The sequence below is a fragment of the Camelina sativa genome, chromosome 18 (genome assembly GCF_000633955.1).
Source record: "Camelina sativa cultivar DH55 chromosome 18, Cs, whole genome shotgun sequence".
Classification (NCBI taxonomy): domain Eukaryota; kingdom Viridiplantae; phylum Streptophyta; class Magnoliopsida; order Brassicales; family Brassicaceae; genus Camelina; species Camelina sativa.
The window spans coordinates 14,513,179-14,538,870 of NC_025702.1; the positions used below are offsets into that span (position 1 = coordinate 14,513,179).

The 25,692-nt window shown below is 37.9% G+C and overlaps 4 protein-coding genes across 4 annotated transcripts; 2 read left to right on the top strand and 2 right to left on the bottom strand.

The window, feature by feature from the left end:
* Positions 6,558–12,731, top strand: LOC104761655 (probable LRR receptor-like serine/threonine-protein kinase At4g26540). Its single transcript, XM_010484770.2, has 3 exons — positions 6,558–7,291; positions 9,721–11,964; positions 12,055–12,731. The coding sequence occupies exons 1-3, from the start codon at positions 6,724–6,726 to the stop codon at positions 12,513–12,515; spliced, it is 3,273 nt and encodes a 1,090-aa protein (XP_010483072.1). The 5' UTR covers positions 6,558–6,723; the 3' UTR covers positions 12,516–12,731.
* On the bottom strand, positions 15,464–16,734 carry LOC104763488. Its single transcript, XM_010486852.1, has 2 exons — positions 16,000–16,734; positions 15,464–15,910 (listed from the first exon to the last, which is right to left on the bottom strand). Exons 1-2 carry the CDS (start codon positions 16,732–16,734, stop codon positions 15,464–15,466), a joined length of 1,182 nt encoding a protein of 393 aa, XP_010485154.1.
* Positions 16,998–18,647, bottom strand: LOC104761656 (protein YLS9-like). The gene has a single exon (XM_019240233.1). It carries the CDS (start codon positions 18,547–18,549, stop codon positions 17,713–17,715), a length of 837 nt encoding a protein of 278 aa, XP_019095778.1. The 5' UTR covers positions 18,550–18,647; the 3' UTR covers positions 16,998–17,712.
* LOC104763489 (uncharacterized protein At4g26485-like) lies at positions 20,315–25,630 on the top strand. Its single transcript, XM_010486853.1, has 3 exons — positions 20,315–20,465; positions 25,043–25,208; positions 25,348–25,630. Exons 1-3 carry the CDS (start codon positions 20,315–20,317, stop codon positions 25,628–25,630), a joined length of 600 nt encoding a protein of 199 aa, XP_010485155.1.

Genomic DNA, 25,692 nt, shown 5'->3' on the forward strand with positions numbered 1-25,692 from the left:
AGGAAAGATACAACATGTACACTGAAATCTTCCCTTGACTTCCAATTTTCAAAAATAAGGGATTAGTGCAAACAAACAAACAGACAAGTATTTTTCGCTTTTTATTTGCAACATGGTTTATTAAGTGAACGAATTCTTAGGAGTTAGGAAAAAAATATTGCTTTGTTAATCATCAAAAACTCAATTTCTGTTCGATTTAAATATGGAAGAGACGTGGTGTGTTGCGAGGACTCGGTGTGTTGCATAACACATCTCTTACTGCGAAGTGCAAACAAATGATATAATTATTTTGCTGGGCCCAAAAAGGTTCGCTATTGTATAGTATGGGCCTCTATTTAACAGGACCCCATCAGTCAAAAAGACTCGTCAATATCAGAGACTGGCTTTGATACAAAAAGATCACCAATAATGCAAAGATTAGATCTTAATTTATTAATGTAATCAAGGGGAAAAAACACTGCTTTTGCGTTAAAAAATTTGACCGTTTTAGTGGAGAAATATAATACACCACGAACTTGGCATTAGTGCAAGGGAGAGACTCTTTATAGTCTTTTGTTAAAAAAGCAACGGCTATTTAGGTTAAAAACAAGGGAGCCTATTGACCCTTAACATATTCACTAATCACATTTTTTCCTTTTCTTTTTGTTTTTGGCATCTTCCTAATATCTTAACAAATTGTTACTTTGTTTAGTCTTGTGTCCTGTTAGTGTTTAGAGTTAGCTAAATAGAACTGTCTATCTGGTGATCGGGAGGACGAAGCATCATACATAATTACAACATAACCATGCAGGTTTTTCATTAATCTCTGAAAAAAATTTGACAATCAATGTTACCGTATTTATCATCTAGATGAAAAAAAAAATTAGGCAACTGATATGAACAATTAGTGATGTATTTACATATACTTTATTTTATTTTATGAGTGGAAGTATGTTTAGACTTTAGTTAGAGTTTAATTTAATGTAAGCGAGAAACCCAAGTCCTGGAAATACGGAAGGAATATTTGACCCTTTTTAATTTACACCTTTCATATTATTATCTCTATTTTTCCATAAACATCGAAGGCCCATTAATTACATTAAATTAAAATTTTTATTAATAAAAGATTAATTGATTGCAAAAGCCCAACTTCTCCACTAAGCAATGTTTAGTTTTTAAAGACACATCAAGGTTAGTGTTATGTTATTTTTTATCTTTCTAAAAACATCACTTTTTGTTGTTGTTGTCGTCTATTTCTTATTCTGTGAAAAGCGATATAAAAAAGTAAAAAAAGATAACAAAAGGACAGTTTTAAAAGGCTGGTTCTCTCTCTGTGAGAATTTTTCATGGTTACGCAAACTTAATATGAATTAACAAAACAATTATGATAGAAAAAATTAGCATGATCGTTAGTAAAGGAAAACAAAAAAGACAGTATATGAAGCGGAAAGGAAAAAAAAAGAAGCTGAAAATCTAATTAATTAGATTACGGAAAGGATTAAAGGACGAAGAAAAAAGTGAAAGATGAGTTACACATATTATATTTATAATATGTTTCCAAAACATATTTTGTTGACCAAGAAAGTAAAATGGTGTGTAAAAGTAACAAAGTTAAAGAAAATTACTATCTGGCCATTAAAAGTTAGGCTAGGAATGTTTTGTTGAAAATTGAGTTTCAACAGAATTATGCGTTCTATACAGTATTAAGATATTCTCTCGTTACATAAAAGAATAATACCTCTAATACGTCAACTTGTTGATTTCTATGTCAAATTAGTTGCAAAGATTAATAGACTGCGCTTTGGTGTCTATAGGGAATGTTAAATATACACAGTACTTGAGCGTCTTTCAAAAAGACTAATTACGTCAATGAAATGAAACTAAAAACAGTTTTTTTGAGTTTCAATCTAAAAAATAGAGTACTTGAGAGAGCTAGCTATAAAAGAGTTGATTAACATCAATGAAATGTGAAGTTAAAAGACAAAGGAAAAAAGGTTTGAGTATCGATCTAATAAACTCGGATTGAGTACTAAGAATTTGGCTCTGAAATAATCGGAGTAAAAAGGTGCAACGAAGGCCTAGCGAGTACGCAAAAACCTTTGGTAGAAGGAATGAGCACGTGTGGTTGTTGTCATCACAAAAAAAGGTCACTATTATGATTTCCCTCTTAAAGCCATATCTCGTTATCATTGGCCCCATCTCATTTCACATCATACATACCTACAACAAACACAATATGCCTACTTACACTCATTCATGCATGCATACATGTCAGTTTTTTTCTTTGTACATACTTTCCTAAATCTATTATACAACAAACTATATATAATAGGGTTCACACTTGATATGGAGATGTCCCAAATTAGTAATAAAAAGTTAAATGTAACCTATCTATATATCATCCTATATATCCTCGAACAAAAAAAAAATCACTTTATATGTGCATATGATTAGTTTTTCATATGTGAATCATTCCAAATGGTTCATCATCTTTCTCGTGTTTTAGTTTACTGGATGATACAAGCAGGCTAGGATTCCAATTATTATTCGCCTTTTTATAGTATGTCCGTCTACTTTTCATTGACACTCATCCCGCAAGAGATCACTCGCATCATTCGCGCCTAACTTGACCCCCGGGCGCACACCAGTTGCGAACAATTGATTGAAAATGTCACATATATTTCTTCATACTATATATTAACTATGTTCTATATCCTTATCAAAAGCTATGTACAATCTTTATTATTGAATAATATTAACCAGAAAATGTTTATATTGACTATGTCAAAATTGTCACGACAAAAAGAACGCACTAAAAGAAGTTAAAATAATGAGCAACGTTCAGTTTTTTTCTAAAATATATATTTTGTATATTATTATCCATAAGATTTCCAAAATATGCATGGTTCTCAAACTTTTTTGTTGTAGTCTTTTTTAAAAATAAAAGATAGAACAGTATTTTTGGGATATTTTTTGGCATTTTTGCATTGTTATTTTATGGATTAGTTGGTTTTCCGAAAAAAAAAGTTATATTATCAGCATGTATATGTAAGGTACTTTTCCTACTACAGTGTCTTCGTGGTCGTGTATACTCGTATGAGTGGTTACAACCAATAGAATTTTATCAACATGACCTAGTAGCATTATCATGATCAACCATATTATATATGTTATATTCATTGGATCGACAAATCTAACAAATAAACAAGTAGTTTTGATCGATGCCCACTTCTATTCACACTTCTGTACTTCTGCCACTACATTCTTGGACTGCTTCTGCTACTAAATACCCCACAATGGACCAGTTTTTATTATAATTATTGAATTTATAAAATTGATAAAGACAAATGCTTGTATATACTAAAAGAAAAACTAAGTAAACAATTGCCCATCGTAGTCCTCGATCAGATCCCAAACTTTTATTAATTTATAACACTCACTTAGTGCTGATTTATCCACTAAACAAGCTTAACTCGTTCTAAGATTCCAAAATTTTGGTAGTATATAATAAAACATAACTATCGGTTTCTGAAACCTCAAAAAAGGAGTTAACTAAATGATTTTGTATTTACAAACGTTTACGAAATTGTAATACCGAATACTACTAACTAGCATTATTTAAGTTCAATTGTTGTCTCCAAGCACAATCTTGAATTATAATTTTGTATCTCTTGTTTTAGAGACTAACTTTAAAATAAAGAATTATGCTTTTTAAAATTATTTATGCGTAATTTTTGATAGGAGTTAAAACTAATATTTATCCTAAGTTGAATATGTATCCGTAGATTTGTTTTTAATTGCTCTATATTCATGTGGTGAGATCTCTGACCTAATCGAAACGTGATATAGAACCAGATCTTGTTCCATTGTCGTAATCAAGTCTACATCTTTTAATTTATCTAAATTGCTATCATCACTATTAACTTTGTTAAAAGTAATAAAAACAATCACGTATCATTATCATAATACCCATCACCCTTCATCGTATACATGTGAAAGTTTTGAGATATAATTGAGAGCTGCTTAGTTATAACAGTCCCGAATTGTCGAAATTGTTTCGAAATAATGATAGATGCGATAGCTAGGCAAAAGAACAATATGGACCATTATATGATAATCATATGATTTTGAGAAAGAAATATAAATTTTCACAAGTTTGGAAAAAATACAGTTGGGTGCTTGTCTTTTCTCTAGCATCTTTTGCTGTCTCTTTACTTCCTTCTTGTTTGTTGGTTTTTGGTTTTTGGTCTTATTATTTCCCTTTTTATTTTTCCTCTTTATGGACCATATTCATTTAACTCTTCCCACTCATGTTCGTATCTCTTACTTATGAATATATTTATCAAAACTATACAAAAAATGAGTTAAAAACTAAAGAAAAAAGTTGTAAATCAAGGTTCATCAAAACTTTGGAGCCGAATCCAAATGATCAAAGTGTACACACAGCGAAAACGAACTCTAAACTTTAGCAAATTTTTGGTCTTAAAGTTGAGGTCAGTGAACACCTTACTCACTAGTAGTCAAGTTTGATCACTTTTAGACATCCCCACTTGTTTGTGCATATAATTAGTATGTGTATATTATACAAATGTAGTAAACGCAAGAGATATTTGTATATATTTTCGTGAGAAAGAAACTTGTTACTTAGCTTGTTAGTTGTTACCATCAATGTAACTCTTCAAAAGGAAAAAGACTCTTTTAAACGAGAGAATATATGTTGTCTGTAACGTAAAACAAAAATTACATATTACGAAACACATTTCGTGATACGTGATTGATATTTAGTATCACCATCTTATTCAAGTGCAATTTACGGTAATTAGAGTACACACTATTCCATAATTAATTACCTGCAGAATAAAACCATGTTGTCGCAATGCTTTCTCTTACTTTACTATAAATTTAGTGTAAATATGTGTATAGATATGCTGATATGCACATGACCATCTCTCAATATATCTATTGATACTCTTATTTAATCTTTTGATGCTTCTATGGCATGTGACTAGAGGTGTGGTGTTATATCTTTATATGTAATCTTCTTTGTTATATCTTTATATATAATCTTCTTGACCCTAATGATGCTTGACCCATGATCTTAATTTTAATTTACTTTATCTTTTCCATTTTTTCTGTTTTGTTTTGTCCATTTCTCCCCTCTCTTAATTTTTGTAATCAATATTCTTAAAACTTCTGTCCAAGAAGTTGGATCTAAACATCGTCATCTTAATTTAATATACCTTACAAACTATTAAAAGTGCAATTAAGAAAAAGGTAGGTAAATGTTGCTGTTTTTTCATTTTCTTCTTTTCTTTTCCGAAATAACTACAAATCTTGATATATTTAAGTTTTCTGTGGCATCTTAAATTGGTATGAACATCTACAATATATATTTACTAGCTAGCAACTACAACTATAGTCGATTGGCTGTGCTTGGACTTGATGTTTTATTTAGTAGACAACGTAGACAAAATATAGAGTTATTACTTCTTTACTCTTTGAGCTTGCATAATTGCATATACATGTGTATGAGCAAACGTATATACACACACTGACACACACATATATATATATATATATATATATATTAGCTAATATTAGCATAATAGCATATGTATCATATAATTACAGCGAATGAAATGGACCGACAAGATGAGCAGAGATGAGCATTAGTAAAATTAATTAATCTTTTCACATAAATTCTTAGCTTGCATGTGCAGTTCACTCTCTTCAAGATTCCATGTTCCAACTACTAATTTAATACTGTAATCTATACTATATCAGAAAAGGTTCCAAAGTAGATCTCTCCATATTACAGTTATATATACGTGTACCCAATTCCGACTCCCCCGAAGTAAACAAAAACTAACAATTATGTGAAGCATTGTTGATCAAAAACAAATAATCACAATCCAAAGTTTCTAAAATCGTCTTTGCAAGTGTTAAAGAAAACAATTACGTCAAGCATTGTTTATCAATAATAATGTGTGGTAGTATTCAACAAATATCATGATTTGTAACTAGAAATTATTATTGATTTGTGTAACATTGTCTTCTTTTTGTTTCCTGAAAATACCAAAAACAATAGGGCCAATCAATTTTAACAAGTCATTTTCTGATTTGATAACCTTTTCTTTTTCTTTCTTATATGATGTATGACTCGCATGTTATAGTTAGGTCAATAGGAGTTGTAACTTGAATCTGGAGCCGTATACTATAGGTTTTTCGATTACTAATAGTAAATTATTTTGTCTAATTACCATTTATGAAAAGTATTATTAGCATGCCTCATCTAAAAGGTGGTTTACCACAAATAAATCCACTAACATACAACTACTGTATAAAAGAAGAAAATTATAAACACTCACTTAAAATATGCATCATTTATATATAACCCCAAAATAAATAATCGTCTTTTAGTATTTCTTTAACTCAATTTCAATTCTTTTTCTATTTTGTTCACAAAACTAATAAAATAAAATAAAAATTTAAATAAACAAAGTTAAAAAAAATTGGAAAATAATAATAAAGGAAAAAAGGTAGAGGTGCTTTTTGGGGATCGAGATCTTCGTTTGCTGCTACTCTTCTTCTACTTCTCTCTCCTTTGGTTTGCTCTGTTTTAAAAAAAAAATATATATATTTCTATAAAAACAAAGTAAAAACCAAATCCATGGGGTTCTTCGCTTCACAATCCCAACGCACTTCTCTCTCACTTCTTCTTCCTCATCCTCTCCCTCTTCACCAATGCCACGCAACCCTAGATTCTGCTTCTTCCCCTTCCTCTTCTTTCTCTTTAACTCCTCTGTTTTCTTCTTCATCCCCTGTTTCTCCATAGACGAACAAGGTCTAGCTCTCCTCTCATGGAAATCTCAGTTAAACATCTCCGGAGACGCTTTGTATTCTTGGAAACCCTCCGAATCCAATCCTTGTCAATGGTTCGGAATCAAATGCAACGCGAGAGGTCAAGTCTCGGAGATACAACTCCAAGTCATGGACTTTCAAAGTCCTCTTCCGGCGACGAATCTCCTGAAGTTAAAGTCTCTGACTTCACTAGTTTTAACCTCCGTTAATCTCACCGGTTCAATCCCTAAAGAGCTCGGAGACTTGTCGGAACTAGAAGTTCTTGATCTAGCTGATAATGTTCTCTCCGGTGAAATCCCAGTTGAAATCTTCAAGCTCAAGAAACTCAAGACTCTGTCTCTCAACACAAACAATCTCGAAGGTGTGATTCCGTCGGAGCTAGGGGAACTCGTTAACCTCGTCGAGCTTAAACTCTTCGACAATAAACTCGCCGGAGAGATTCCTAGAACCGNCCATGTTCCAACTACTAATTTAATACTGTAATCTATACTATATCAGAAAAGGTTCCAAAGTAGATCTCTCCATATTACAGTTATATATACGTGTACCCAATTCCGACTCCCCCGAAGTAAACAAAAACTAACAATTATGTGAAGCATTGTTGATCAAAAACAAATAATCACAATCCAAAGTTTCTAAAATCGTCTTTGCAAGTGTTAAAGAAAACAATTACGTCAAGCATTGTTTATCAATAATAATGTGTGGTAGTATTCAACAAATATCATGATTTGTAACTAGAAATTATTATTGATTTGTGTAACATTGTCTTCTTTTTGTTTCCTGAAAATACCAAAAACAATAGGGCCAATCAATTTTAACAAGTCATTTTCTGATTTGATAACCTTTTCTTTTTCTTTCTTATATGATGTATGACTCGCATGTTATAGTTAGGTCAATAGGAGTTGTAACTTGAATCTGGAGCCGTATACTATAGGTTTTTCGATTACTAATAGTAAATTATTTTGTCTAATTACCATTTATGAAAAGTATTATTAGCATGCCTCATCTAAAAGGTGGTTTACCACAAATAAATCCACTAACATACAACTACTGTATAAAAGAAGAAAATTATAAACACTCACTTAAAATATGCATCATTTATATATAACCCCAAAATAAATAATCGTCTTTTAGTATTTCTTTAACTCAATTTCAATTCTTTTTCTATTTTGTTCACAAAACTAATAAAATAAAATAAAAATTTAAATAAACAAAGTTAAAAAAAATTGGAAAATAATAATAAAGGAAAAAAGGTAGAGGTGCTTTTTGGGGATCGAGATCTTCGTTTGCTGCTACTCTTCTTCTACTTCTCTCTCCTTTGGTTTGCTCTGTTTTAAAAAAAAAATATATATATTTCTATAAAAACAAAGTAAAAACCAAATCCATGGGGTTCTTCGCTTCACAATCCCAACGCACTTCTCTCTCACTTCTTCTTCCTCATCCTCTCCCTCTTCACCAATGCCACGCAACCCTAGATTCTGCTTCTTCCCCTTCCTCTTCTTTCTCTTTAACTCCTCTGTTTTCTTCTTCATCCCCTGTTTCTCCATAGACGAACAAGGTCTAGCTCTCCTCTCATGGAAATCTCAGTTAAACATCTCCGGAGACGCTTTGTATTCTTGGAAACCCTCCGAATCCAATCCTTGTCAATGGTTCGGAATCAAATGCAACGCGAGAGGTCAAGTCTCGGAGATACAACTCCAAGTCATGGACTTTCAAAGTCCTCTTCCGGCGACGAATCTCCTGAAGTTAAAGTCTCTGACTTCACTAGTTTTAACCTCCGTTAATCTCACCGGTTCAATCCCTAAAGAGCTCGGAGACTTGTCGGAACTAGAAGTTCTTGATCTAGCTGATAATGTTCTCTCCGGTGAAATCCCAGTTGAAATCTTCAAGCTCAAGAAACTCAAGACTCTGTCTCTCAACACAAACAATCTCGAAGGTGTGATTCCGTCGGAGCTAGGGGAACTCGTTAACCTCGTCGAGCTTAAACTCTTCGACAATAAACTCGCCGGAGAGATTCCTAGAACCGTCGGAGAGCTCAAGAGTCTTGAAATCTTCCGTGCTGGTGGTAACAAGAACTTAAGAGGTGAGCTTCCTTGGGAGATTGGTAATTGCGAGAGTCTTGTGACTTTAGGTCTCGCCGAGACAAGTCTCTCCGGTAAACTCCCGGCGTCGATCGGAAACTTGAAAAAAGTTCAGACAATAGCTCTGTACACAGCGCTCTTGTCTGGTCCAATCCCTGATGAGATTGGTAACTGCACAGAGCTTCAAAACCTCTACTTGTACCAAAACTCAATCTCTGGTTCCATTCCTGTATCACTCGGACGTCTCAAGAAGCTTCAAAGTCTTCTCTTATGGCAAAACAACCTCGTCGGAAAAATCCCAACTGAGCTCGGAACCTGCCCGGACCTTTTCCTCGTCGACTTATCCGAAAACCTCCTCACCGGAAACATCCCAAGAAGCTTCGGAAACCTTNGAAACCCTCCGAATCCAATCCTTGTCAATGGTTCGGAATCAAATGCAACGCGAGAGGTCAAGTCTCGGAGATACAACTCCAAGTCATGGACTTTCAAAGTCCTCTTCCGGCGACGAATCTCCTGAAGTTAAAGTCTCTGACTTCACTAGTTTTAACCTCCGTTAATCTCACCGGTTCAATCCCTAAAGAGCTCGGAGACTTGTCGGAACTAGAAGTTCTTGATCTAGCTGATAATGTTCTCTCCGGTGAAATCCCAGTTGAAATCTTCAAGCTCAAGAAACTCAAGACTCTGTCTCTCAACACAAACAATCTCGAAGGTGTGATTCCGTCGGAGCTAGGGGAACTCGTTAACCTCGTCGAGCTCAAACTCTTCGACAATAAACTCGCCGGAGAGATCCCTAGAACCATCGGAGAGCTCAAGAGTCTTGAAATCTTCCGTGCTGGTGGTAACAAGAACTTAAGAGGTGAGCTTCCTTGGGAGATTGGTAATTGCGAGAGTCTTGTGACTTTAGGTCTCGCCGAGACAAGTCTCTCCGGTAAACTCCCGGCGTCGATCGGAAACTTGAAAAAAGTTCAGACAATAGCTTTGTACACAGCACTCTTGTCTGGTCCAATCCCTGATGAGATTGGTAACTGCACAGAGCTTCAAAACCTCTACTTGTACCAAAACTCAATCTCTGGTTCGATTCCTGTATCACTCGGACGTCTCAAGAAGCTTCAAAGTCTTCTCTTATGGCAAAACAACCTCGTCGGAAAAATCCCAACCGAGCTCGGGACCTGCCCGGACCTTTTCCTCGTCGACGTATCCGAAAACCTCCTCACCGGAATCATCCCAAGAAGCTTCGGAAACCTCCCGAATCTCCAAGAGCTTCAGCTCAGCGTTAACCAGCTCTCCGGTACGATCCCCGAAGAGCTAGCGAATTGCACGAAGCTAACACATCTAGAGATCGACAACAACCAAATCTCCGGCGAGATTCCGCCGTTGATCGGGAAATTAACAAGCTTGACGATGTTCTTCGCGTGGCAGAATCAGTTAACCGGAAAAATACCGGAGTCTCTATCTCAGTGCCAAGAGCTTCAAGCGATTGATCTCTCTTACAACAACCTCTCTGGCTCAATCCCTAACGGAGTCTTCGAGATACGAAACCTCACGAAGCTTCTCCTTATCTCTAACCACTTAACCGGAGCCATACCGCCGGATATTGGAAACTGCACGAATCTGTACCGGCTTCGACTCAACGGAAACAGACTCGCTGGGAATATTCCGGCGGAGATTGGGAATCTGAAAAACCTCAACTTTATCGATATAAGCGAGAATCGTCTCATCGGAAACATTCCTCCGGCGATCTCCGGTTGTACAAGTCTCGAATTCGTCGATCTACATTCGAACGGTTTAACCGGTGGTTTACCCGGTATGCTTCCGAAGAGTTTACAGTTCATCGATTTATCAGATAATTCGTTAACCGGTTCTTTACCAACCGGAATCGGATCGTTAACCGAACTCACGAAGCTTAACCTCGCCAAGAACCGATTCACCGGTGAGATCCCTAGAGAGATCTCTTCTTGCCGGAGTTTACAGCTTCTCAACCTCGGCGATAATGAGTTCACCGGAGAAATCCCAAACGAACTTGGACGTATCCCGTCTCTTGCGATCTCTCTGAATCTCAGCTGCAACAACTTCGCCGGAGTGATCCCGTCGAGATTCTCCAGTCTCACTAATCTCGGAACCCTCGACGTATCTCACAACAAACTCGCCGGAAACCTAAACGTCTTAGCTGATCTACAGAACCTCGTCTCACTCAACATCTCATTCAACGAATTCTCCGGCGAGTTACCGAACACTCTGTTTTTCCGGAAACTGCCACTCTCTGTTCTTGAATCAAACAAAGGAATTTTCCTTTCAACCCGACCCGAGAACGCGATCCAAACCCGACACCGCTCCGCCGTGAAGTTAACCATGTCGATCCTCGTCGCAGCAAGCGTCGTTCTTGTTCTCATGGCGATTTACACTATCGTCAAGGCACAAAAAGTCGCCGGAAAACATGAGGAGCTAGATTCTTGGGAAGTGACTCTGTATCAAAAACTCGATTTCTCCATCGACGACATCGTCAAGAATCTAACTTCAGCTAACGTGATCGGAACTGGAAGCTCCGGTGTTGTTTACAGAGTCACAATCCCGTCGGGTGAAACGTTGGCCGTGAAAAAGATGTGGTCAAAGGAAGAAAACGGTGCGTTTAACTCGGAGATCAACGCTCTTGGTTCGATTCGACATCGGAACATAATCCGACTTTTGGGTTGGTGTTCGAACCGGAATATGAAACTCTTGTTCTATGATTATCTTCCTAACGGGAGTTTAAGCTCTCTGCTTCATGGTGCTGGTAAAGGAAGTGGAGGACCTGATTGGGAAGCACGTTACGACGTTCTTTTAGGCGTTGCACATGCACTAGCTTATCTTCACCATGATTGTCTTCCTCCGATTCTACATGGTGACGTTAAAGCTATGAATGTCTTATTGGGCTCCCGGTTCGAATCTTACTTAGCCGATTTCGGTTTAGCTAAAATCGTCTCCGGTGAGGGAGTAATCGTTGGAGATTCGTCGAAATTGAGTAACCGTCCTCCGTTAGCCGGTTCTTATGGTTACATGGCTCCAGGTAAAATTCAGAATTTTGATATTTACGTTTATAAATTTTCTATTTGAAAATGTAGAGTTTATAACGGATATTATTTTGTTTGGTTTACAGAACATGCTTCAATGCAACATATAACCGAGAAGAGTGATGTGTATAGCTATGGAGTGGTGTTACTAGAAGTTTTAACCGGGAAGCATCCATTGGATCCGGATCTACCGGGAGGTGCTCATTTGGTTCAATGGGTGAGAGATCATTTAGCTGGAAAGAAAGATCCTAGAGAAGTTCTTGATCCGAGACTACGCGGACGGGCAGATCCTATAATGCATGAGATGCTACAAACCTTAGCCGTTGCATTCCTTTGCGTGAGCAATAAGGCAGCCGATCGGCCTATGATGAAAGACATTGTGGCAATGCTTAAAGAGATTAGGCAATTTGATATTGAGCAATCGGAAACCGATATGATGAAAAAAGGAAAGAAATGGCAGCCGCAACCGTTACCACCGGAGAAAATTGTCAGTACTCCTCGAGGTTCATCTAATTGTTCGTTTGCTTTTTCCGATGAATCCGTATAAAAGAAAACTACACAACGTCTACTACGATTAGGGTGATAACATTTTATAAAAAAGTGTGTGAATATTTGTTGTCAATGATTTGTTAGAATCAGGAAAGGGAGATCTAAGTTTAGCTTATTATTTTGGTTTGTGAGTTTTAATTTTATTTTCTTGCAAACGAGTTGAAGATTGTAAAGTACAATAATTGCAATAGATTGGAAGTGATTTATTTTGTTATTATCTTATATAAGTTGAACAAAAATAATTAGAGATAAACCGAAAATTCATAGATCCAAGAATAATGCATATTCAATCCAATTTGTCTGACCATTGCAGAAATAAATTTGTTGTATATGCGCGTGCATAGTGCGTAGATAAAAGAGGAAGAAGAGGATTAGTTTCATCGACCCACAATTATATTATCCAAAAATAGAACATGTTGAGTATATTATTTATATAAAATTTTAAGGTATTTGTTTTTGTAATTTTGGAGGATTCAAGAAATAAAAACTGGAGGAAAAAGGCCGGGAGTGTTTGGAGTTATATACATAGGAAAGATTCGTTCTTCTTTATTCAATAATCTAGTTATATAAAATCTTTTGGATGTTTGCTAATTTTGTGAAATTGAGAAGAGAGGCTTTCGACGTGGGATCACGTGGACCCACGCGCCACCCCATCACATGATCATGTGTTGTCTGAATAACAATGACTTTCCAGCCAACGATCACCAATTTTTATCATCTTACATACAATAAATATGTATATATTTTGGTTTCTATATATAATATAAGATTGAAGATGATGACTCGAGGCTCAAATAACCTTTTTAAGCTAACAAAAAAAAAAAAGTTTGTGTGTACACAATAATAAGAAGTGCACATGCCTAAACCAAATGTAAGAACGACAGTTTTCAGTTTTGCGGGGTTGCTTTTTGTGTGTTTATGTTTGTCTATTTAAGTTCAAGACTTTTTGACAGCGACTTCCGAAAATTAGTCTGAATTTTGAGTTTTGTCAATCTGCGGCCATTATAGTGCAAAGAGTAATATTATCCTCACATTTTTTAAAAAGAAAATGCCAGGAGTAAAGTTTAGTTTGTATTAGGGGTGGGCATTTCGGTTTAAATTCGGGTTCGGTTTAGGTTCAGGGTCCATCACGAATGGTCGTGGTATTAGTGGTTAATTTTTCGTATTTGGAACAACTATGACGAAAGCATACGAAATCAGCATTAGAAAACTTATATGGAACTATTTGTGTAGTTTGGACTTTGGACAGTTCCCTAAGATATTTATTCAGCATTAAAAAATGAATATGAAAAGAAAGGATTACGAAGTCTCGCAACAGACAGAAGCAACCAAAAGCTTTATAATGATGATTATGCGGAATGTACGGGAACCACTTCATGTGTTCGATCCATGTACTGTGACATACTAACAATTACATCATCTCATGATTTTCAAGTCATGTGNCCCCCAATGCCCCATGCATGCATGAGTTTCTCCAAACTTTAATTTTGATATGAATTAACCGGGTGTGTATACTATGTACGATTATAACCGATCCAAATACATCATACATAAATGGGTTTGAAACTCGCGGCCCCGTTAGGCCTGTTATGAGAAAATGAGCCCGCTTATTCACATACAATACAATTGAGTAAACCAATTCGCGATAACTAAAGTTTAGATTAATTAACCGATTCTTTTGTTGTGCCCTTTAACTTGAGGGATACGTTTCTCAGGTGGTTACGGGTTATTCACATCATACATACCTACAACAAAACAAACACAATATGCCTACTTTCACTCATTCATACATGCATTATTAGTTTTTTTTTCAATGTACATACTTTCCTAAATCTATTATACAACAAACTATATATAATAGGGTTCAAATATGAAAAATTAATCCATATGATCCACATATATAATATAATATGTAACTATGTATGATGATTTCTGTTCTTTAATTAATTCATTTGAATATTTTGAGCTTTTTCGCTTAAAATTTGCATATATTTAATTTATATTGTGCTTATATTTTTCTCAATCTTAATTAAATCATTTTGATTCAACATGTTGAAACTTCTATAAATTAATATTCTATAAATCAGTATATCTATACACTAGAATTAATTTTAGGTCCTTTTACTTTAGCTTTTGTTTAGAGATTTTGCTACGACTTAAGGCTTTTAATCTTATACAATCAAGTTTACATGCTTGTCCCGCGTAAGCTAGTTGAGCTTTAGCCAATCAGTTCTAGCTTCACTTTAAGTTAAAGGCTTTCAATTAAAGAACAACTCCATGTTGTGAGACTTTTTGTAAAGGTATAGAGATAACACAACACACAAAAACTACACTTGGAACGCGCCAAACAAACGCTTTCAATCAATCTTATAAAAGCGCTCGTTTCTTACAAGACTTAAAAAACAAAGCTCACTCTCCTATCTATCTAACACCACCATGTGTAGATCTAAAAGAGTATACCACCCACACTCACCTTCAAAGCTTTTGTACTTGCTTGAAGGTTTACAAAACTCACAACTTTATCCCACGAGTGTTAACTCTTTTTTCGGCTAGCCCTCGTCATTTTATAACCCCACACACACGATCTCTAACCTAGATCTTGTGTATCCTAACTAAAAAGAAATATTCCTTATCCCTAAGAGAATATCTTCCCTTATCCCAACTAATCAAATATACTCTTAATATCTTCAAGTATATCTTGATCTCTTATTCCTTCCTTCTCACGCACCTTGTCATTGTGTCCACAATATTTCTCCACGTCAGCATATGAGCCCTCTGAGACACTTCACAGCTGCTTGTTCCCTTCAGAGCTCTGTTGCACTTTCAATCTCCCCATTTTTTACTGAACTTGTCAAACAAGCATCCATGCATTTAACCGCATTTAACCTGGCAATGTCTTCTTTCTTACATTTTCTTCACTTAGTTCCTTAGCCAACAATGCAATGTTCATCTAAGCGTATCTCTCTCGGCAGACAACTCACTGTTATCTTGAGTCTTTTGCACAATGGTCTGAATAAGAAGACTTATCTGATCTTCCAACGACAAACCTGCCTCTTCCCCATCTGAGTCTGACTCAATTGTCTTGTCAATGTCTTCTTTCAACAACAGAACTCCATCTTCTTCATCTTCCTCGATTACTCCCAGCAGAGCCACAAAATTGTTCACAATTTCACCTTTGTTATCTTCTTCATCAGAATCACTTTCACTCCATGTGATGTAGGACTTCTGATTACTTCCTTGGGAGGGGCAATCAGTCTTGGTATGACCAAAACACTTGCATCCATAGCATTGTAGAGAGTGCTTCCGTTTGTTGTTTGGACACTCAGCCTTGTAATGACCATATCCTTCACACTCAGCACACTGACGTTCTGACTTATCATTCTTCCTGAAGCCCTTGACAGGATCTGCACTTGCAAGTGATGGAGTTCCCTTCCGCTGCCTCTTTCCATCTTGCGAAAATACTTCTTAACCAATAGACCAACCTTTTCTTCGTCTTCAAGCTCCTGCGATTCAACAAGCTTCTGTTCTTCTGCAGCTTTAAGAGCAAATGACTTATCATTCATTTTCTCTTTCTTCTTTAGTTGCATCTCAAACGCCTGCATCATCCAAACAACTTGATTGTACTTGAGTTCGTCTGAATTCAAAGACACATCAATAGCAGATCTGTGCGGCTGAAACTTGTCAGGTAGACTTCTGAGAAATTTCTTGACCAACTTCTTGTCCTTGTATCGTTTACCCAAAACAACAAATTCTTGAGCAATACCACTCAACCGACTACTGTAATCCGCCACAGATTCGGTTTCAGTCATTTGAAGATTCTCAAAATCAGATGCAAGATTGTCCAACCTCGTGCGCCTAACTCGAGTAGTTCCTTCAAATGTGACTACGAGAATGTCCCAAGCCTCTTTAGCCGACACACAACCTTGAACTTGATTGAAGATATCTCTTGGCAGAGATTTGAAGATGACTGACAGGGCCTGCGAATTGTGCTTGGCTTCAGCCTTTTCTTCAGCAGGCCACTTCTTTCTATGTTTTTGCACCAATTCACCATCTTCATTCTTCTCAGTTGGATGCGTCCAACCATCCTCCACTGCAAACCAAGCTTCCATGTCGATGCTTGAGATTACTTGCTGGATCGAGACTTTCCAGTAACCGAAACATTCCAGATCCAGTTTCAATAGCCCTTGTAACGTAACAACCTCCAGTGATTTCTCCATACCCTAGTCGCAAGATCTCACCTGTTGAAAAATATATCAGAGTTTTATCAGGTGTCCGCTCTGATACCAATTGTAAAGGTATAGAGATAACACAACACACAAAAACTACACTTGGAACGCCCCAAGCAAACGCTTTTAATCAATCTTATAAAAACCCTCGTTTCTTTCAAGACTTGAAAAACAAAGCTCACTCTCCTATCTATCTAACACCACCATGTGTAGATCTAAAAGAGTATATCACCCATACTCACCTTCAAAGCTTTTGTACTTGCTTGAAGGTTTACAAAATTCACAACTTTATCCCACGAGTGCTAACTCTTTTTTCGGCTAGCCCTCGTCATTTTATAACCCCACACACACGATCTCTAACCTAGATCTTGTGTATCCTAACTAAAATGAATTATTCATTATCCCTAAGAGAATATCTTCCCTTATCCCAACTAATCAAATATACTCTTAATATCTTCAAGTATATCTTGATCTCTTCTTCCTTCCTTCTCACGCAGCTTGTCATTGTGTCCACAATATTTCTCCACGTCAGCACGTCGCGCCACGTCAGCATATCAACCCTCTGAGACACTTCACAGCTGCCTGTTTCCTTCGGAGCTCTGTTGCACTTTCACTTTTTACTTTGAATATAATTCTTTTGATTACTTAAACACTTAAGGAACCAACATAGGAATTTACTGTGAGATCCTTGTTCTTTGAGATTGTGTCTTGTGGATCAAATATGGATAAGATTTTAGTAATCTTGTAGCATGTTGGAATAAGGGATTATAATATATGGCCTTATAAGAATTATCTCTTTGACTCATTTAATTACACCAATCATAATTACTAATCTATCTTACCAATACAGAACAGACTCTTATCTCGGTTCTTGCACAGAGTCTATTGAATCTTGATTCCTCTTTACATCTTGTGAATGGGCAAAATAAGAGTGGCAAAGCTAGAAAATTTGAAGATGACCGCTGTTCTTCACCATCTTTTAGTAGTGCAGTTCCGAGAAACTAAGCCACCGGCTGGTGGACTGGTCAATTGAAGCTGACAACTCCCATGCAGCCAATACGAATAAGGAACAAAGCCAAGAACAGCTTTCACTTTGAATTTACTTCTGATTTCATAATCTATCCTGTTGCTGGTCACTTGTCTTCTGAGCTCAATTATATGATTTACAGGCAAGAAGATCGAATTTGAAATCAAACGGATCGGTTCTAGCCTAGTCTTACTGTTTCTTAGCGAAAACGGCAAGACACCTTGTGTGGCAATCTTTATGTCGGCAAACCAGAGCTCTACGAGAAGATTCTCAAACCTCACATTTAGTTTCTTGTTTGGGTTGGTGAAATTCAACTGCAACAACATATCACCGTTGAAGTAAACGGGTGACTGGAAGAGAATGGTGTTGAGCTTTGCATTAGAGATGTCGAAAACAGGGGTTCTTGGTCTGACGGCGAGAAAGAGAATCAAAGTAGCAATCCCAAAGACTATAAGAAGTATGCTGAAGATAAAACACAAAGCTGCACCACACCAGATCCATGGACTGGTTCGGGTTGTTCTTAGCTGCAAGAGAACCATCGTCTCGTGTAAAGGCTGTGTTTCGATACCGTCTAGCTTAGGCGTTGTAGGGCTATTCTGGCGAGATAAAGGTGATTTAGACACAGTCACTTCGGTAAGAGCTATTGGTGTTGTACTCGGAGTTGAATTTGTGCTTCTTGGAGTTGTTCTCCATGGTGTGTTTATTGGAGTATACCATTTTGAAGACGGCGTTTCCCATGGAGGTGTTTCGGACGGTTGCGGTGGATGAAGATTTGACATGGGTTTTTTATGTCTTGATAGCTTGTTGAAGAACTAGAAGAGGAAGAAGGTCTATGGAGTTTAAGCTAAGATGTGTTGATGGTGTGAGGAGAACTAAGATGTGTGTTGAATGAAAGGAAATTTTGGGAATGTGTAATGGTGTTTGGTTTAATAGAAAAAACAAAAGTTAAAAGTTAATATTAATTTTTTTTTTATAAAGAGAGATTGTGAGTGGGAAAAAAGGAGGGAGCTTTTCCTTAATGGGATGGGTTTTGTTTTGTAGAGTTGCACCATGCATCATTTTTGAAACTTTTTTGCATTTATTTATTGAACTTTATTGTATACAAAAGATGGAAACATATATGTTAATATATAATGTAATATTAAATATATAATTTTTAGTTGTTTTACTAATACTTTGGATTATCTTACGATATAGCCTTAAATAAATAAATCATTTAAGCTACGTAATTAGAATGCGTATTGCTGCTTTTGAGTTTCGATATGATTTGAATCAGGTTTTTTTTTTTGTATTCTTGATCTTTTCTTTTTGATAATGTTAGTGTCGTTAGGTGTGGCTCCCTAAACACTTCATCACTAAGGAACATCGTTTCTCTATAAAGTGCATGTTGGGATTTTATTTTTGTCCTTTCAACAATGGTTGTTTATTTCATGTTTCTCGTTTCCTAAAAAATAAAGAGATAGTCCCTTTGAAATCTGAGATCAAATTATTTGAAAAATCTAGTTGAATTGTCTAGAAGATTTACTGTATTTCACTATAGGTTTGCAATTAACAGTAGTTACGTTTATTCAATACTCCTTTCGTTTTTTAATAGTTGATTTACTAGAATAATTTTTATTCTAAATTATATGATGTTTTAAGTCTAATGTAAATTAATTAGTTTTTAATTGTTTTGGGCTCATTATATTTTGTACATTATTTTATCACTGGTTGAATTTTCTTTACATTTTAATTAATGTTTTACTTTTGAAGTATTAGTTAATTCAGTTCTATGATTTTGAGCTTGCAAACCATATGCTCAAAATTTGCTTCAAAATTTGCTACAAAATATTCAGTAAACAGCATTGTTAGTTTTTTATGGTACACTTTAATTATGTTGGTTATTTGATTTTTAAGTTCACAACTTGATATAGTAAAGAAATTTCAAAAACTACTAATGAGATTCTAACATATACCCAATATATCTTATTACTATATAGAGCTTAATTTTTTTTTACTATATAGAGCTTAATTATAAATTCAAAGTTGTTCTTGAGTCGTTTATTTCAACGGGAATATGCTATTGCAATTGCACATCACCAATCCGAACAAGAAAGGAATTGTGCGGTTTGACCATATTCATGTCGAGCTCTGGTTTGCCATGGAAGAAATTGTATATATGTATATACTTCTGTTAGTGTAATAAATTTCGGGAAAAATAACAAATTACAACACTGTCTTTTATGCTCGCATCGCATGTTGGAACTTCATAATCATAGGGTTGATTTAATTCGTATGTTGGAAATTAACATTCACATTTGAAATTAGCATTCCAAAAGTATTAATAACGCTGGTAAAAAAAAAAGAAGGTTTAAAACTCTCTCAAGATGTATATATGGCAGATGAATGAGAATCGTGAATGCATGTTGAAAGCAAATAAATACTCACAAAGTTCGAAGAGCCAAATTAACACAGAGAAAAAACTCTTTGATCCATGCATTCATATCCGTTTATAATTAAACTATATATAATGCATGGTGAAAGCAGCATATGCATGAAGACGAGATGGAGGTTTCTCAAACTTTATACTGTAGTCATTACAATAATAAACATCAAATACTTCTGGTCGGAGAAGGAGACTTTTCCTTTTCTCTATGCCTTGCCAGAGCCTTTGGTACGGCTACTAACATCACTGCAACTTCTCTAGATACTCGAGGTAGCTACATATATCATTCATCTGCAGCGTATCGACATAATCTGATCTCTATAAAATCATTTTATAGTATTGAGTGTAGAGAATATGAGTTGTGTGTATTAACATAGGTTCGTACAGAGATATATATATACAAGAATGTTATGGGAGGATACTCTAGGTTAATCTAATTATAGAACATTCCTAAAGCTAATCAATCAAAGGTTGTGTCTTGATTGCATATCTCAATCATATCGTTGACGGTGATTGCGTATCTGTATCATATCTCTAACACACCCCTTCAAGATGGAGGAACTTGTGTCACTCCAATCATGTGTCGGAGCTCAAGATAGTTATTCCAAGTTCGGTAAACAGATTGCAGACCCAGTTTAGCTCAGCGGAAGTGTTGGCGACAGCTCGATATTCAGCCTCCGTTGATGATCTAGCGACGCCTTTCTGTTTCTTTGATGTCCAAGAGATTGGATGTCGACCAAGATAGACTACATATGCATTGGTGGAGACATAATCATCTGAGTCTCCGGCCCAGTCAACATCTGAGAAAGCGTGGAGAATGAGTTTGTTCGTTGCAGAGAAGAAGATGTCGTGTGTGAGCGTACCAGCCAAATATCGGAGGATGCGCTTGGCAGCTTGCCAATGGGCCTCTGTTGGTTTGTGCATGAACTGTGAGAGTCTGTTGACAGCATAGGCAATGTCTAAACGGGTGAAGGCAAGGTATTGTAAGCCGCCTATTAACTGACGGTACTTGGTGGGATCGGCTAACAGAGCACCGGTTGTGAGAGTCAGCTTGGGAGAGGAAGCCATCGGTGTCATCACAGGTTTGGCATTTGTCATGTCGTAACGATGGAGGAGATCAAGGATATACTTCCGTTGGCAGAGATGGAGGCCTTGTGACGTTCGGTGAGCTTCAATACCAAGGAAGTAGTTCAGGTCCTCTGCGTCTTTAACGGAGAAACGTTCAGCTAACAAATGAAGAATGTTTTGGATGCCCGCTTGACTGCTTCCTGTGACAAGAATGTCATCAACATAGACAAGGAGGTAAATAAATTCATGGCCAACTTGGAGCACAAAGAGAGATGTGTCGGACAAAGAGTTGCGGAATCCAAGGCTGATGAGAAAATTGCAAAGTTCGTTGTACCACGCACGTGGTGCTTGTTTAAGTCCGTAGATGGCTTTCCGAAGGCGACAGACATGATCCGGGTAATCAGAGTCGATGAATCCAGGTGGTTGTTCCATGTAGACCTCCTCATCGAGAGTTCCTTGGAGGAAGGCGTTATTGAGGTCGAGTTGTTGAATAGGCCATGATCTTGTGACGGCAACATCAAGGACTAACCGAATCGTTGTGGATTTGATGACAGGACTGAAGGTGTCAGTGTAGTCACTACCGTACTCCTGGTTAAATCCTTTGGCAACAAGACGTGCTTTACACCTGTGATGGGAACCATCAGAGTTAAATTTGTTTTTAAAAAGCCACTTACAACCAACGACATTGAAGTGGGGTTGACGAGGTACGAGCTCCATGGTCTGATTGCGGGCAAAGGCAGTGATTTCGTCGGAGAGAGCACCTCGCCACTTCTTATCCTCAAGAGCTTGTTTGACAGTTTGGGGTTCAGCCGGTATACTTCGGGAGAGAGCAGCTTCATAGTTATATTTTGGATTTGGTTTTGAAATCTGGTTTTTCCGACGAGTGACCATCGGGTGGTGATTTGCCGGCGGTGGGTCAACGATGGGTATTGGAGCCGGCTGTGGTGTCGAAGTCGTAGAAGAAGAGGTCGTGGATGGGGACTGATCCACTTGCGTTGTTGGGCTTGGTGGAGGTCCAGAACTGTTATGGGCCGAAGATGGGCCCGAATTGGAATCTGAAACTGAAGTCGTGGCCGAAGGTGATGAGGGAAAAATCGAGTCTGCTGTTGAAGTCGATGTTGAGTCCGGTATTGACAAGTGAGAATCCGAGTTTGCGGGTCCCAATGAGGTGGCTGTATGAGAGGCGAGAGTGGTGGTGTTTCAGGGAGTGGATGGGTTGTTGTGGTCGGTGGTGGCTGCTGAGAAAGTGGTATGGTGGTGATTAGCGGAGAGGGTGACGGAGGTGTCGGGTCGGAAGTGAGAGACGGTGGATTGGAGCGGTGGAAGGGGAAGGAGTGTTCATCGAATTTGACATGGCGTGTAACATAGATCCGATTGGAGCTTGGTTGAAGACACAAGTAGGCGCTTTGAGATTGAGAGTAACCGATGAACACACAAGGTGTGGAACGATCTTCGAGTTTGTGGTTGTTGTATGGTCTCAGCCACGGGAAACAAAGACACCCATAGACACGAAGTTTGGTGTAGTTAGGGGAGGTGCCAAATAGAAGCTTGAATGGTGACTCCATGTTGAGAACCGGTGTTGGGAGACGGTTGATTAGATAGACTGCAGTGGGAAACGCGTAAGACCAGTATGTTTTTGGCATGCCGGCATGGGTGAGGAGCGTGAGTCCCGTTTCGACGATGTGACGGTGTTTACGCTCTGAGAGTCCATTGTGTTCTGGTGTGTGCGGTGGAGAGGTAAGATGAGAGATGCCCGTATCAGCAAGGAATGAGCGAAGAGCAATGAACTCACCGCCATTGTCCGAGAAGAGAGTCCCAATTTTTGCATTGAATTTGTTTTCAACCAGGGCTTTGAAGGTTTTGAAGGTTTCACGGACATGGGATTTGAGTTTGAGAGGGTAGAGCCAGGTGTAACGGGTATAATGATCAACTAGGACAAGGTAGTATTTATAATTGTCAACAGAAAGTATAGGAGAGCTCCATAGGTCGGTAAAGATGTATTCAAGGGGACGGGAATAGGTGATAGAGGTTTGGGAAAATGGTAATTTGTGTGTTTTTTTAATGGCACAGTCTGAACATAGAGAAGACTGTGAGTTTGATTGAGTACAAGGTAAAGAAAAACTGGAAACAATTTTATTGATAACTGAAAGAGAGGGATGGCCGAGGCGGTGGTGCCAATCGGTCATGGTTATTGTTGGTATGGTGGAGGCGAAGAAGGATTGGATGGTAGATGGGGATAGAGGCCACTCATACAGCTCATCCTTGGTCTTGCCTTGGAGCAACGGGACCCCGAGCTGAGATTCTTCACCTGAAAGTAAGCTGGAAAGAATTCAACAGAAACTTTATTAGCATTGCAGAGTCTGTAAACAGATATAAGGTTTTTGCGGATATGAGGTACACATAAGACACTTGTGAGAGATAAAGGACGAGATGAAGAAGGTAATGAGAGGGAGCCAATATGTGTGATAGGAATACCCGAACCATCACCAAGAAGAACCGCGTCGTCCCCTTGATATGGTTGATGCACAGCCAAGTTGGCAAAGTCACTGGTCATATGATGCGTAGCACCACTGCCCAGCAACCATGGGGTGGAGTTGTTGGATGGCATGACAGCCATGTTTGCTCGAGGCTGCCAGGGACGAAATGGAGTTGGAAGCAGACCATTAGTTGCGACCTGTTGGTGTTGCTGGAGAAAGGTGCAACGTTTGGCACTGTGGCCGAAGACACCACACAGTTGACAGCGACCCTGGTACCCTTTGGAGAGACGGTTGTCGTGGCGTTGTGGCTGAGAGTGGTGTTGACTGTTGCCAGCGTTCCAGTGTGTTTGGTGGCGAGGATTGGACTTGCCTTGATGTGAGCGGGAGCGGGTTGCAGCAACGTTCGCTGTGATGGGGACAGCACTAGTGAGGGATTTGTTCATGGCGAGCAGTTTTGCCTCCTTGTTCAGGAGTTTCTCATGAACTTCTGTGATGGTGGGTGGCGTGTCACGACCCTCCATTTGGTCGATGGCGGACTTGTACTCGTCAGGGAGACCATCAAGAAGAAACTCGATCTGAGCTTCATGTTCGACAGGCTTGCCAAGCAGAGCGAGTTGGTCAAATCGTGTGGTGAGGCCTTGTAAGTATACATCAATCGATTGATCACCTTTTGTGTAGTGTTTGAGTTGGATTCGAAGTTGTTGGATGTGTCCCCAACTCGGATTGGCATAGGTAGCATTGATTTTCTTCCACATCTCGGCAGCAGATGTGGTTTTGGAGACGACTGACTGAATGGAGGAAGAGAGAGTACCAAGGAGGGCACTGTAAATGAGCTTGTCCTGACGTCGCCACTTTGCATAGGCTGGATTCGGTGTTGATTGCTCATTGACGACGGTGGTCTGATCGGATGGAACAGAGGATCCGTCGAGAAAGCCAGCGAGATCGTAACCATCGAGGAGTGAGTGGACTTGAAGACTCCACGTCATGTAGTTGGAAGCCGTGAGTTTGGTGATATTCACCATGTTGATGTTGAGGAGGCCTGAGGTTGTGTCGACTGTTTCAGCAGCCATGGCGAGGGAGAAAGAGATGTAGAGGGAGATAGACGATAAAGAATTAGAATATTTAGGAAAGGGGAAAAGAATACTATTGACACGTAAAAGGTGATTGCGTATCTGTATCATATCTCTAACATTGAGATCATCATTCTTTGTTTGTGTTTGTATTTTCCCTTATATGACGAATACAATACTATTGACACGTAAATTTGCGGTTAATTCAATCTTACTCTTGTTGTTGTTGTAGTGGAGTTAGAGCTAAAGTACAAGGATGCGAAAAATAATGTAGAAGAGTTGGAGAGACTTGGATGCACTGTCGTCCACGGTGTTAATGTGCACTCCATGAACACAGATTATCGTGTCGTCAGATCGATTCTATATGATAGAATCATCTTTAATTTTCCTCATGCAAGGTTTCATTTTGGTCGCGAACATGAGATCCACACCATCATGTTCGTAATTTTTGTTTTTTTGTATGGTACATAGATGTAGTTTTGCAATTTTTTGGTGTAGTAAACAAATGTTTGTGTATACTTGTGAGTGAGGACACAGGAAACACCAAGAAGTGGTGAGAGCATTTTTGAGGAGTGCTAAAGAGATGGTTAAATACTACGACGGAGAGATTCATGTGACTCATAAGACGGCATATCCCTTTGCCAGTTGGAATATAAAAGATTTGGGTTCAGAAATGGGTTTGTTGTTTTCCAGAGAAGTGGAGTTTGGCACATGGCAATATCCGGGTTACTCCAACAAGAAAGAAAGTGGAATTGGCTGTGACACAAGCTTCCCTATTGGAGAATCTTCTACTTTCATGTTTAGGAAATGGTTGCTTTGAGATTCGAATAAATAAGTGAAAGCAGAACTAATCTTAAGATTTCGTTTATCCACGCGAACAAG

What these genes read in the sequence shown, in the direction of transcription:
- LOC104763489 (XM_010486853.1), top strand. Translation starts at nt 20,315, where the DNA reads ATGGAGGTTTCTCAAACTTTATACTGTAGTCATTACAATAATAAACAT. An exon ending in AACTTCTCTAGATACTCGAG is followed by an intron (nt 20,466 to 25,042) that starts GTAGCTACATAT and finishes TTGTTGTTGTAG; the next exon opens with TGGAGTTAGAGCTAAAGTAC. An exon ending in TTTAATTTTCCTCATGCAAG is followed by an intron (nt 25,209 to 25,347) that starts GTTTCATTTTGG and finishes GTGAGGACACAG; the next exon opens with GAAACACCAAGAAGTGGTGA.
- LOC104761655 (XM_010484770.2), top strand. Translation starts at nt 6,724, where the DNA reads ATGCCACGCAACCCTAGATTCTGCTTCTTCCCCTTCCTCTTCTTTCTC. An exon ending in TTATGGTTACATGGCTCCAG is followed by an intron (nt 11,965 to 12,054) that starts GTAAAATTCAGA and finishes TTTGGTTTACAG; the next exon opens with AACATGCTTCAATGCAACAT.
- LOC104761656 (XM_019240233.1), bottom strand. Translation starts at nt 18,549, where the DNA reads ATGTCAAATCTTCATCCACCGCAACCGTCCGAAACACCTCCATGGGAA.
- LOC104763488 (XM_010486852.1), bottom strand. Translation starts at nt 16,734, where the DNA reads ATGGAGAAATCACTGGAGGTTGTTACGTTACAAGGGCTATTGAAACTG. An exon ending in AGCTTGAAGACGAAGAAAAG is followed by an intron (nt 15,911 to 15,999) that starts GTTGGTCTATTG and finishes GATCCTGTCAAG; the next exon opens with GGCTTCAGGAAGAATGATAA.